At 49.4% G+C, this 13,382-nt stretch overlaps 1 protein-coding gene across 3 annotated transcripts in view; it reads right to left on the bottom strand.

Annotated features, from left to right (window-relative positions):
* The window catches only part of LOC116423830 (uncharacterized), a 36,802-nt gene that overhangs the window by 13,547 nt on the left and 9,873 nt on the right, over positions 1-13,382 (bottom strand). For all 3 annotated transcript variants that reach the window (XM_076369837.1, XM_076369839.1, XM_076369838.1), the window contains 2 exons: positions 1,808-1,914; positions 182-468 (listed from right to left, as the gene is read on the bottom strand). In XM_076369837.1, the coding sequence (XP_076225952.1) occupies positions 182-468; positions 1,808-1,914 (394 nt within the window). The remainder of the gene's footprint in view (positions 1-181; positions 469-1,807; positions 1,915-13,382) is intronic.

The following is a 13,382-nucleotide window of genomic DNA, read 5'->3' as shown; positions in this document are numbered from 1 at the left end:
AGCTAAAAGGTTAAACAATTTTCTACCAGCCTGAAACGTCTCCGGAACTCAACGAATCGTTCAACGAGCCCTGTTACAATTTAGTTGTAGCAAAGAGGATCGTCGACGGGATCGAGAGTGGCCACCGATTGGCTTGTTCCCGGCACGGGCAAGATGATCGTATTTTTAGGGGGTGACTCACCTTCAGCCGATGCACGCCGCCGCACGTGGCCGCGTTCTCGCTGCCCGCCAGATCGACCAAGCGAAGTTTACTGCCGCCGCGCGGCGGCAAGCCCTCGCTCCTCCGCGCGGAGGAGGAAGCGCCGACCGCGACGCTCGGCGATTCCGGGGTCACGGCGATCGTCAGCAGAGCGTGGCTGCGGCTGCTGCTCGGATTTTGCAGGGTGGACGCTGTCTTCCGAGCCTTCGTGCCTTCTTCCACGTAGGACATCAACGAACCCAGGGTGGGGGCCACGTGGTGCGTTAGGCCTGGCGAAACGAACACAACATGACGCGTGGACATTTCGTTCGCTGGGAACATCAAGGATATTATGTATATCCGTACATTAACCCCTTGACCTACGATATTGTGTCGGACTCGTGATAATTTCAAACGGAATTTGAGGAATCTAAGTATTTAGTTTGACACGTTGCTCACACTGGAATCGATGGACGACGAGAGCAATTTTATTTTCGAGTTCGTTAACCTTTGAAGCAAACGTGGACATAGAGTGAGCACCAAGATGTTCTTTCTCTTAATAAATCGTTAACGACAAAGTAGTTACACCGATCATAGTTGACACTAGATTTATAGACATTCATTGAACCCTCTGTCCCATCGTTCCCAGAACACTGCGTGTTTATTCCTGTAGATCACAGAAATTAGAGTTTCAAGAATAGAGAATTATAATGTGTTGCATGCACGTAAAATCGACGTGAGTAGATAAAGAACAATCTCCGAAAAATTCGATATCCGCCACACCGGCTTCCGTAAGTGTTAACCCTTTGCACTCGAGAGGTGACTCTGAGTCACCACTTGATTCGACACAGTAAAACTACAGAATGTGAGATTTAATGTTAAACTTTGTATAACGCCTCGATACGCGAAACATTGGAATAAAACAGCTTTGTTCCTCAATATACTGATGATTTCTCTTCGAATTAGTCTCAAAGAACATCGTCTTCGTAAAGAAATGTTAAATATTTCTAGCAAGAAACATCCGAGTGCAAGGGGTTAAGAAATAAATCACAGTGCAAGGGTTGAAATATCCCCACTTTATCTCCAAGTTTCCCGTCCCCCGAGAAAGGCGATTCTCAAAAATCGTAATTCCATTTCCGAAGGAAACCGATAGAAGGTACTTAAAGATGAATATCGAGGAAAAGTTACAAAATACGAAACATCGCTGACGTTGATTTCCAAGCGAGCCCGTGCGGAATCTCGGCGCGCGGCATCCAGCGTGAACGGGAATCGTCGAGGAGGGCACACGACGGAGGGTAAGAAGGCGCGAAAGAAATCAGTGAATTTGATCTCGGACGGAGGTACGAAGGAAAATCGAAACGTCGAACATCATTGAGGATATAAGTGGAAGTCGATCTATCAAGCTCGAGGGTAGGCGAGGGTCGAGGAAACGCGCGGGTGCCGCGATACACGGGAGAATCGGGAATCGAGAGGTGTAAGGAATCGACTGGAAAATCTCGAGGAAATTCTCGCGAGGTTACAAAGGTTTAAGAGACGGTGGCCAGGGGGCGAGGGGGGCGAGGAGGCCGGAGCGGTCGAGATCGCCGAAGATCGCAATTATCCGTAGCCGGCGTCTCCGATTCCCGATACCTTGAACGTAAGGGCCGAGTCGAGGATGCTCGCGAACTCTCAATCCGCTCGCGCTCGAGGACGGCTTCAGGAGGTCCCTCACCCTCTCGTTGTATATCTCCAGGTAACTGAAACAGAATTCAACCGACGTTACGCTCCGCCCGTTTGATTGATTGCGTTAATTTAACGGGCCGCGCTGATGGATTCGCTTTCAGCCGCCCGCCAAACTTCGGGAACCCGACCGCCCGCCGGGAATATCGAGTCGTTCACGGTTCCTTGAAAAATCCCTGGCTACCCATTGGACAATGTATCCGATTCGATCTCCCGCGATTTCTCCGAAGAATAGAAACGAGCGGGCGGGACAAGAGAAATGAAAACCGGTATTACGATCGGAGCGATCGTCGGGTAGTTATCTTGAATAGGAGACGCATTACTGTAAGTATATTCTTATCAATGACGAATATACGCGCAATGCCTTTTTCCATAAAGAAACATCTAAGAATAAACCATCATTCACACTATTTAAGGCGTCGAGCACGTGAAATTTCAACTTGAAACTATTTTCCCAGTTCAGTCATTTTTCCTTACTTTCGGACATTTCGTGCAGTCAATGGTATAATCGTTCTTGGAACAGTCGTAAGTTTCACTTGAAAACACGACTAAACTAGGAAAATAACCTTCAATTAAAATCTTAGGTGTCGAAAAACACCATCGGTAGGAATATTGCTAAAAGTATGTCATTTACATTGGAACAATTGCGTCGGCACGGTGCAAACGAGTATTCCGAAGACGAGAAACTACTACGTTCTATATTCTCATGCGTCAACCGGACTCCTCGCCGATTCTAACTCTCGATTAACGAGCATCGCGAGCGTCGGGGGCAAATCGAAGCGCTGATTGTTCCCGGGGAAGACCGCCGGCCGAAAAGCGGAGATTCACCGGATCGTGGACGGACACTTTTCGTCGGAGCGTTGCCGAGCAGGCGAGCGGACGGGCCACCGCAAGCTCCGGGATCCTCTTAACGTCATTATCCGGTCCGCTGTGCCCGTGAAACGGCCGCACGCGCGGCCGTAAATCCGCTTAACGGCGATCGGAGCTTTCCATCGTGCGGAGAAACACTTGCCGCCGTCGCCGCGCGGCTCTCGGCGGCAGCTTCCGTTCTTTGCATTCTTCACCTTTCACTTTTCCAGCCGTTCCGGGATTCCCCGGGATCGTTTTCCGGAACGAACCAGCCGAATCGGGAGGATACACGGGACGAGAAAGTTGGGGGACGCGGGAGATCGGCGGGAACGTCGATTCGACGGAAGTCAGCTGCGAGGCTTCCCGAGTTTCCGATGATTGAAATCATCGGGAGCATTTTCGAGTCTCGAGCCAGCCCGGCGAGAGTACTCGGGATCGCGGAAGGGACTCGGAGGCCTTTCACGTCACGTATTTCACTCACGGACCGCGCAGAATTGGAGTCGAAGTGGATAGGGTCGTCGGCGGTCAGACCGACGCGCGACGCTCGCTGGAAGTATTCGGAGCCGTGGACCGAATGCCGAGCGAGTCGTCCATTTCGGCGGACGCGTTTCCGGAAATTCGAAAATCGGATGGGACCAGTGATTTCTTTGGCCTCGAAACCCAGATACCGGCGAACTTTTCGGAATATGCGACGTTGCTTCTAAGTTCGCTAACGGCCTTAGTTCCGAGCTACGATAAGTTTCCAACATATTTCATCGAATTCCCCTGTATTCCATTTTTCTCCTATATCCCCGATAGTCATTATGTAAATAAACGGTGACCTTTTATTTTATCTACCGTTCTGCGATCGATTCGTTTCCTCGTTCGACGATCACGCGGCGCGAACTGATTTCGTATTTCTCTCGTTCCCGTTGCGTTACGCCTGCTTAATTACTTTCCTTCTTAATGAACGTCGATAAAGGTGCGCGCCTAGAAATATACGGAGCCGAGGATCGATAAATAATTCGAACGGGAACGGTTCGGCGCGGTGGAAAATGGCGGAGCAGGTGCAACGCGGAGGACGCGGCCTAGCCTCATCCCCGAAATTTATGGGTCGGACCGTCGATCGCGAAATTCCGCGGTGATTATTTCCCGGGAAGGAAAAATGCGCAACGGGTTACCTCCCCGAACCCGTGAGCAACGGGTTGCTTCCCATTTACGATCGCGAGATTCACTGGAACTCGCTAATAAGAAGACGCTCGTGCTCCGCGAAACGAAATTGCCCCCCCCCCCCCCCCGCCCTTAAAGAGTAACGGGCTGCTTTGTAAACTCTGCGGATTTTTATCGTCGCGGAGACTCGTCGGGCCGAATTGCGAAAAAGCTATTTAAAGTTTCACGAAGATAACCGGCGACCTTTTGTCCAACGGGACGCCTCGCTCGCGATCCGCGTCGCTCTCTCGCCCAGTTTCGCTCTCGTTTCCGGCGACGCCGGCCGGTTGGATAAGATCGCTCGGCGGAACAGTAAACGGGACAAAACTGAGGGGACTCCGTGCGACTCTTGAATACGGAACTCTTAACGTTCCGTCACACCCGATACAATGAATCGCTGCGGGATTCTACAACGCCCCCGACACCGCGAATATGAAATATATATCGTCGGAAGGTTTTGGCGAGAAGCACAGGTGTATCTGTTTTTTTATTTAAATGGACTACAACTGGCTGGAATTAAACTGAACTATGTATCTTAATCTGTTCTCCGGCCTTACGCACCCACATGTTACGGTAAATTCGATTAATAAAAATTATACATACCCCAGGCAATTATGCATAAGATTGGAGAATAATTATACACGATCACCGGAAATTAACCCCGCTTTATCATATTGCCCGTAACATATATAGAGTAGTTTTCAAAAGTTTCTAGTTAAATCGCTTTTGGAACATTTCCTCGATGGGATGAGTCTAAAGGGATTTCTGTTAACATAATAAGTGAGGATATCTTTACGCGAATGCTGTAATAAAATAATGAAAATAATTCGGAGGTATAATTCCGGCGCCCGTAGTTCGCCGAGGGCGAACGCTGACTTGTAAAAAATCGTGGAAGTGGTTCGCGAGAAAGTTTTCGAGTGGGCTCTCTCATTTTCATCAGCTTGGCGATGGCGCGACGAAAGGCCGTCGGGATGAGGCGAGTAAACGTAAGCTGGTTCTCGTGCCTGTCGGATATTACGCGGACGAACGGCGTCGGAATAAGAATCGATCGGCGTTCCCTATCCCGCGATAGAATATATCGCCACGTATAGGACAGTCTGGCGAGAGGAAAGACAGAAAGACAGTATAAGCGGTCGAAAAAAGAAAGAAGAGCAGGAAGGATGATTCGACGGCGTTAAGCTCGCTCAAAGTTTCAAGCATTGTCTCGAGAGAAAGGACTCGATCACGGGTTAACCCCTTGACGTACTATTTTCGGTAAGCTCGTGTAACACTTTACTACCGGCAATTTAGAAGAAAAGTGGCAAAATTTTACTACTTGAAGCGGAAATTTCATTCGAAGATAATACATTGATAATAGTATAGTGGTTACTATATTATAGATAATGAAAAGGTGGATCTCGAGTAATCGAGAACTAGGAATAAATATATGTATTCAATAAAATATGGGAACAACACGGAACACGTGAAAAATACAACTCAATGCCGCAGAGGCCAACACACGACTCTTCTCTCGCCTCTCTTACAGGCGTTCTCTCCCAAAAATCATTCTCTCCCCCACAGGCATTCTTCTCAACAGCGAAATAATTATTTACTTTGATCCGTGTGTAACGAACAACGTTGTTCGTTGTCGAATTAGTCTAGAAACCTTCATCCACAGTTTCTCTCGTCGTTGTACGGCAAGGGGTTGCGGCTGCTTCGAGGAATCGAGCCGCGCGAAAATTGCAGGTCTCGGCGAATCTCGGGAAACGGATTGCTCGTCGGCTCTGCGACGATTTTCCTCGCGGTTCACGTGAGTCGGGCGAAAAAGGCTCCGCAAAGTTGAGTCCTCCACAGAGGGACACGCGAAGAGTTTACTGACCTGGCTTTCAATCTCACGCAAAGTCCAGTTTGACCTGGTTCGCGGCGAAACTCCGATCAAAGAGGACTTTCGTGTCTTCGAGTTCGAAGCGGGCGGAAGAATTGGACTGTGGGATCTGTTTTAATCTGTTTCAATCTCCTTAATCCTTCCTCTTCATAGACTCATCTAAATTTCGGGCCTCGCGCACTTATCCGTTTTACTTCACGCTGAGATTATTCGGATGCCGAACTTTTTTCTCGTATAATTCTAGGCGATACACGATGGCAACACTTGTTGATAGCGGGGAATCATCTGTAACACGTTTACGCGGACGTTGATGCAGAGTTAGAGAATTGGGAAGCCCCCAGTGCAACACGGCGTTCTCGCCTAAAGGAGCAGGAAATTCAAAGAAGAACTTCGCTTACATCGCGAAACTCCCGGAGATCTTGGTGAAAAATGAAACAAGCAAGAGTAACGGAGTTCGAGAAAAATGCGCTGCATAAAAGCAAATATGCTGCAGAGAGGAGAACGCGGATGTTCCGTGAGAAAGTTCTACTTACAGGAATGATGCAATTCCCTCTCGCGAGTCATCGACGCTTTCCGAATTACAATTTTGAATGTTCTCATTCCGAGCGTGATTCTTCGTATCAGCGTTTTCTGCTTCAATTTTCTCCAGAGTGTTCGAGACATCAATATTTAACACTAAACATACCAGTTAGATTGATTCCTTGAATCCCGACTTGAACAACTTCTCGTATCTATTAGCTTCCGATTTACAAAAAGAAGAACCCAGGAATGGGTCACGATTATACCGGCCATTATCCCGGCAGGTTTAAAAGAAAGGAACAAACGAAGCGCCGAGATTGTTATGGAGACTTAAAATCGCTGATTCGAAAATGAATGAACCACATGCACTCTCTAAGATAAGTTTATAACTTCATTATTTAGTCAAACATAACTTTAAAATGCACTTTTTTAATGACAAAGAAGGGTGTTAAATCTTTCACAGCCGCGCGCTCGTAGCTAGTTCATATTAACACTGATTGCTGAAAGGTTATATTAAAAACTGCTCGGAGTGCAAACGGTTGAACTCCATTGTTTCCTCGTTTCCCTCGTCGGACTCTATTATTTCTTATTCCATTCGGTCCGGAAGGGACCTGTCTGGCGAAGGGATTCTCGGAGGTCTGAATTCAATGGAGACACACCGGTTTCACGCTATTCCCGCGACATCGGACGTTCGAACGTCTCGCTCGTAAATATCGATCACCGATTACTGGGTCACGGGGAAGCGAGACCGCGGCGGCGGCGGCGGCAGCCGTCCTGCGAGGTGCAAAATTCAGCTGCTCTTGCGGCACCGTCCCGCCGCCTTCGCGCCGCACCGTGACGAGTGATCTCTCACCCGTTCAGTCCGCGCGAGCTTCGCCGAAGATTCAATCTCCGCCGGGCTTCGTCCGTAAATTCCCTCTCGCGTCGTCGCGCATTCATCCGGCGAAATCTCGAAGATTAACCATTTACTCGCGAGTCTTCGCCGTCTGTCGCGAGGATTACCGCTCGAGCACGAATTTTATCGGGACCAACGACGTCGAGACGTTTTTCGTACGGTTCGATACGAGAATTAACCCTTTGCACTCGGACGTTTCTGACTAGAAATGTTTAAAATTTCTTTACGAGACGATGTTTGAGACTAATTCAAAGGGAAATCACCGGTACATCGAGGAACAAAGCTGTTTTATTCCAATGTTTCACGCATCGAGGCGTTATACAAAGTTTAACATTGAACATCGCATTCTATAGTTTCACCGTGTCGAATCGAGTGACTGAGAGTCACCCCTCGGGTGCAAAGGGTTAAACGAAAGAAGCGTCGGACGGAGATGAACGTTTCAGGAAGACTTCCGTAAGAGATCGAAACGATGCACAGAGCGTTGCCTCTGATTTTTCACCTGCTCACAGCCATCTGACAGAAAAATGATGCAGGAGTTGCAGGAGCATGGAGCGTACAACTGATATTTGTAAACAAAATGTCGAAAAGAATTTGTTGTCGCGGCGGAACCGAGGTCGGCATAGGGTTCACAAAGGGAATATTTTCGGAGTATATTTTTTCACCGTATCGTTGAATTTAAAACATACGTTACATGATATTTCTACCGAGATATTACTCGGTGTTTCCACAGTAGTGGAAAAGTACAGCTTCTCGTGTTACTTGACTTTAAGACAGCGCAAACGTTATTTGATACGCGAGAGGTGGCACTCTGCATAGATTGCCGAGTCGAAAGATTTCGTCGCTTAAGAGAACTATCGAGTTTCCGGCGAACGTGGATGATCCTTAAAAATTGAATCTCCCGTTTCAACGTTCGCGAGGGTGCCCGCGAGGCGCCTCGACCCGTGAAATGTATCCAAAATCGTGAGGCTTGATCTAATGACGGCCGACAACAAGCAGTACAGCTTTGGGGCGAACGGATCGAATTGAATTTGCGACGAGGGCTTCGATCGTAATGACCGGGAATCGAAAGCTCGCCTCGCAGTCGAATTAAAGCTTCCGTGTCAAGGGAGAGAAACAGAGGGAGAGAGAGAGGGAGAGTGAAAGAGTGAAAGAAGAGGGGCGAAGAGACAGAGACAAAGAGAGAGGAGCGAACTGGTAGGGGGAGACACAGGGTCGTAGAAAGGAAAGAGAGAAAGAGGATGGGGAGGAGAGGGTTCTATCGATCAATCAGCCATAAGTAATGCGGAGCTTTTGATCGGTTACCGTTTCATTGCGGATGGGAAGAGCGGCACGGCATGCTATCGCGTACGAATTCGGCGACTTAATCGCGTTAAAACGACGCGACGTTCCCTAATGACGATGGTTCCTGATTAATCACCGGGCCGAGCGAATCATCCCGCTCGCCGGACCTCGGATCGTTTACAAACAGAACGAGCCCGGCCGAGCGACCCGTTCCCGGCTCACGTTTTCTGGTCGCCGCGAATTGATTGCTCGTTTATAATTGGTCGAGATAGAGGCGAACTAGAAAAACCTGGGAAAAAAAATAAATAAAAAATAGTTCCCGCGGCGGAACGTTCGACGCAATCGATAGTTTGATACCTGTCGGCAATTGCCGGGCCCGAGTTTCCCCGCGATCGTTGCTTTCCGAGCTCCCGAGTCATTTTCGACGCGATCCTCGTCGGTGAGCTTCGTAAAATTCCAATATTTCCGCTTCGCCAGGAAAAGAAAAGGATCTCTACGGTCACTTGTCCTTTCTGTTTCGTCGAAGTTACCGCGGAAGAGGAGAATTCGTTTAACGATGATGTATAGTTAAGTAAATCTCGGTTTCTATTAGCGAGCGGATTAATCAGTTGCTTCGGAACAATGAATCGCGCGGCGAGAGATAGCATTGCGCGCGATAAGCCTCTCAATCGCATCGCCAGCGTAGCGAGAATGATAATTTCCTGAGCACCGGGGGAGTAAAGTAGCGAACGACGATCATTACCGAAGCATCGTCCGGCGATTATCAAATCACGGCCGAATATTAGCGGGGCCGGTGGAGCAGGGCAATTTTCACGCGACATTAGCCGATGTCGCGTTTACCGTGGCGACGCGTCAGTTGTAACGTGATCGTTGTTAGTTCGTAAATTAAATTACGCCCGGCGCCGATCCCCGTTTATTGACGAGTAGTACGATTCGCTAATAGGTATAATTAATCGCACAACAAAGCCGGAATATCGATCCGACCCGGCGCGGCCGCGTACAGCACACGTTCCTCCGGCGTTTCGGAAATTCATTCGCGACGGAGCATCGGCGACGGAACGTTCCACTGCCCGAAAAAACTCGTTAATCAGACCGACGAACTAGTTTCGCGCGCTGATAAACGGGCCGAACACGTTCGCCGTGTTCCGGTTCCCGCGAATTCTTTCCGCGCCGTTTATCGGCGCCGATCTCCTTCTCTAGCGCGCGCATTGAACACGTGTAGCTCGACCGATCGATGGGGTAAACACCAGAAATTCCGTTAATCCATTTCCCGTCGATATATTAACCCTTCGCGCTCCGCAAGTATTTCGCTGGACGTGATCAACACTTTCTAATGAGATACGGACGATATTTCCGAAAATATCCCGTTAAATCGCGCATCGACACGTCGAATGCCGCTTTAGTTCATAAAATAAAATACACAAAATGGAAGGAATATAATATTAAATCATTCGATTGAATTGTATTATTGCGCGTTCGTCTAGTTGAACGTGTCACTGCGTTAAGTAGCACCATTTATAATATACAAACGTTTTCAAGTAACCAGCATTTCACCCCCATGGCATTCAACGTGCTAATCGAACAAAATTTCTTTATTTCAATATTTCGCATATCGAATTACGAAGCTTAATAAGGAACGTCGAACTTTATAACTTTTCCCTGTGACGGTGGAGTGCGAGGGTGAAAGTATTCCCATGGAAAACGAACGTTTCACATCCGCCCGACTGTAAATTTCCCGCGCGCGAAGAATAAACGAATGAAACGAATAAAAATCGAGGGATATTTGAACAATGTATTACTCGGTTGCCATGGAGCAATTCTCGTCCGACTATTTCCCAGCGACGAAACGAACAAGACGAATGGCGACCGTGACCTTGCCGGAACAAAGATGGCGCCGACGGGCTCCGCCGCGATTCCACGGTCATCGTGGGAAACTCGTTCGAGCTTGCACGGTTTTTCCCCATTCCCTCCGCTCCCCCAATCGCCGGCTTCGGCGTTGTCCTTTTTCGGTGGTCGCCGGGCGAGGGAAAACACTCGCTGCTAATTCTGTTTGCCGCATATTTCTCGGCTTCCTTTTCTACCATCGACGTTTCTTCCCCCTCGAACCGTTCGCCGAAGCCGTCTCCCGCGCCGAGTTTGCGGTGCGTTTTAATTCCGCGGTTCTCCGACCTCCCAGCAGCTCTCTCGTCCTCCGCAGCCCCTTGCCCGGCGCGTCGTTTCAACCCTTCCTCGCGCATCCCTCGACGCTCTTCATTTTCTCCGCGTCGATTCGGTTTTCAGCCAGCCCCATTCCGTTCCGATTTCTCTCTCGGCACTTGGATATTCGATTTCTCGACCTTCGTGGCCGCCGTCGTCGACGACAGACACTGCTTCCCCCCCGCGTTAAAAATGCAGACGACAGAGACGCGTGGTTTCGCGCCGACCGTAAACCGTTGTACTTATCATTTCTCCCCGGGTCTCGTGAACAACCGTAAAAAGTCCGTTCCCCGAAGATCGAGAATTTATTCACCGACGGGGATCGTCCGTCGGGCGTTCCGGTCGTCGGCGAAAGCACCGGCCCGAGGTGCGTCGCGTCGAGGCGCGGCGACCTCGTTTGAACATCGTATTATTCGCATTATTAAACGGCGCGAGATCGAGTTTAATTGCGCCGGAGAAGCTCGCGACTTAATGGACACAGCGGCGAATGAAAACGCGGGCCGCTTTCATCGCCCCGAAGGGAGCAGCGCCGGAGACTTTCGCGAAACTAACCGTCGCTTGGAGCGGGCCGAATTCATGAATAAATCTTCGAGTTTCGTAAACAATTAACGGGGATGAAATTTCACGAACAATCGTCAAATCGACCGTATCCGTCCCCCTCGTTTGCCACGGCAATCGCGTAACTACGGAGTTTCTCGTTCTCGCGTTATCGGCGCGGGGAAAATGGTTGCCGGGAATTCACGGCGAACGGGAACATCGGTAACGATGACGAAGGGAATCTGAATAATACCGGAAGATGACGGAGAACGTATCGATTGGTAGACGTCAAACAAGCCACGGCGAAGTTGTTAACAGTAAAACTGCCGGACGATCGGAATGACCCTGAATTCCTCCTTTCGCGATTATTCGAAGGATAACGGACGTTTCTCCGAGGAATTATCCGAGAAATTAATTAAACAACGCGCCAACTGAATTGCAGATCGATCGACGTCTCGATTGACGCTCTCCTCGAGTTTCTACGAAGAAATTCGAAGAAGTCGATTTAACCGATCGGTAATTGTATTAAGTAATTTTCACATGCCTCTGATGCGACGCTCCTCTGCTCGCTGAACGCCTTCCGACAGCAGTTCTTTCGACTGAAACGCACTGTTTCATTCTCGACGAAGTTATCCTCGTCGGACGCCGTTCCCGCAACAAACGAGCCGTCTGCTCGCGGACCGCGTATCGCGTATTCAACTTCTGTCCGTTCCCCTGTTCCGTTTATAGATTTCGGCCCTCGTGAATCTTTCTTCGAGGCAAAACGACCAACGGAACCGCAAGTTTACACGGCACCCGTGTCCGCGACGCGACGCGACGGTGCACTCGCGTCCCGTCCGATAAATCGTTTAAGCGAGCGCGCGCCGGCGAGCAGAATTCGGCGCGAATCGCATATTTATACGCGTTGCGTGCAACAACACCTCTACCGTAGACGCGGACCGTCTAGAACGGAATCGCGTTTTATCGTGCGGGCGCACGGGATCGTGATATCGCGGCATCGGCAATAATATCCGACGGTACCGCCGCCGCGCGCCAAACGGCCGTTTTCTGGACAAAACTCGATAATGTAAGGTACGAGCGATATAAACAAACGCCTCGGAAAAGCTGTGATATCGATATCATGTGATATTGATATCTTAACATTAAAACTACCGAGGCTTTTCGAAGTTCTTCCATAGAAACTTCAAAAGTGCATCTATCGGGGCTGGAGTCGATTGACGATTCAATTTCGGTATCGTTGAGTCAATTTGCTTAATCATTCCTCCGAGAAACATCTGTTGTCTATCTAATAATCGAAGAAGAGATCAGGAATGGTCATTTTGACTCGCGCGGTAGTTTCAATGTTAAGAGCATCGATTATTCGGAATGATTGCTACAATAAGTCGCTTAAATACTATAACGAATCTCCGAAAAAAATAATCTATTCTCAGAACTTTTAAATATTCAGCATTCCGATTCGTTCATCGCGATGATTATTCGCACCCCTTATCGCATCCGTTCGGTTGTTTAGTTTAAAATCAGCTCCGAGGTGACACCCTCTAAACCGATTCGTGCGCACCATGGAAGAAGCGTGGAACACTGCCGCAGAGCCATAATTTCCGAAAAGATATTTCCAGTCTCGCCGCGGGTTCGCGAAATCGTTAATTTCCGTTGCAGCGCGCAGCGCTCGAAAACGGTGTCTGGTGGCGCGCGTCACGCGAGCCCGTTTCTCTGTAAACAAAATTTCGTCCCCGCAAAAAGAACTCCAGCGGCGCGCGCGCGCGCCGTGGCGCCGGAAAATCGCGTCCACCGGCGAACGTAAATTCCGCTCACGCGAAAAACCGGCGAGGGGCCGTTGGAGTTCCGAAAACCCGATTCGATCTGCTCGCCGGCTGGAAATTTCCCGGAACACGCGCCGCGCGTTCGGCGAGAATTATTAGCGAGCGCGAGCAAGCTTTTAGAATACGTTTTGATCCGAAAGGGCGTGGAAATATATTAGCAGCCGCGCGCGCGCGCCATTAACGGGCCCACCCGCTGTAAACACGATTAACGACACGACGCGTTTCCCTCGCGCGCGGTAACCGGTGAATTTTTGATTCCGAAATTCTACGGGGAGGCTCCCAGCCGCGACGCGGGGACGGGGAAGGGAAGAATGAACGGCGGCGGCTTTATATTCG

This window comes from Nomia melanderi, chromosome 8 (assembly GCF_051020985.1).
Source record: "Nomia melanderi isolate GNS246 chromosome 8, iyNomMela1, whole genome shotgun sequence".
Classification (NCBI taxonomy): Eukaryota; Metazoa; Arthropoda; class Insecta; order Hymenoptera; family Halictidae; genus Nomia; species Nomia melanderi.
The sequence above is the reverse complement of the archived record's forward strand: the minus strand, read 5'-3'. Positions and strand labels throughout refer to the sequence as shown.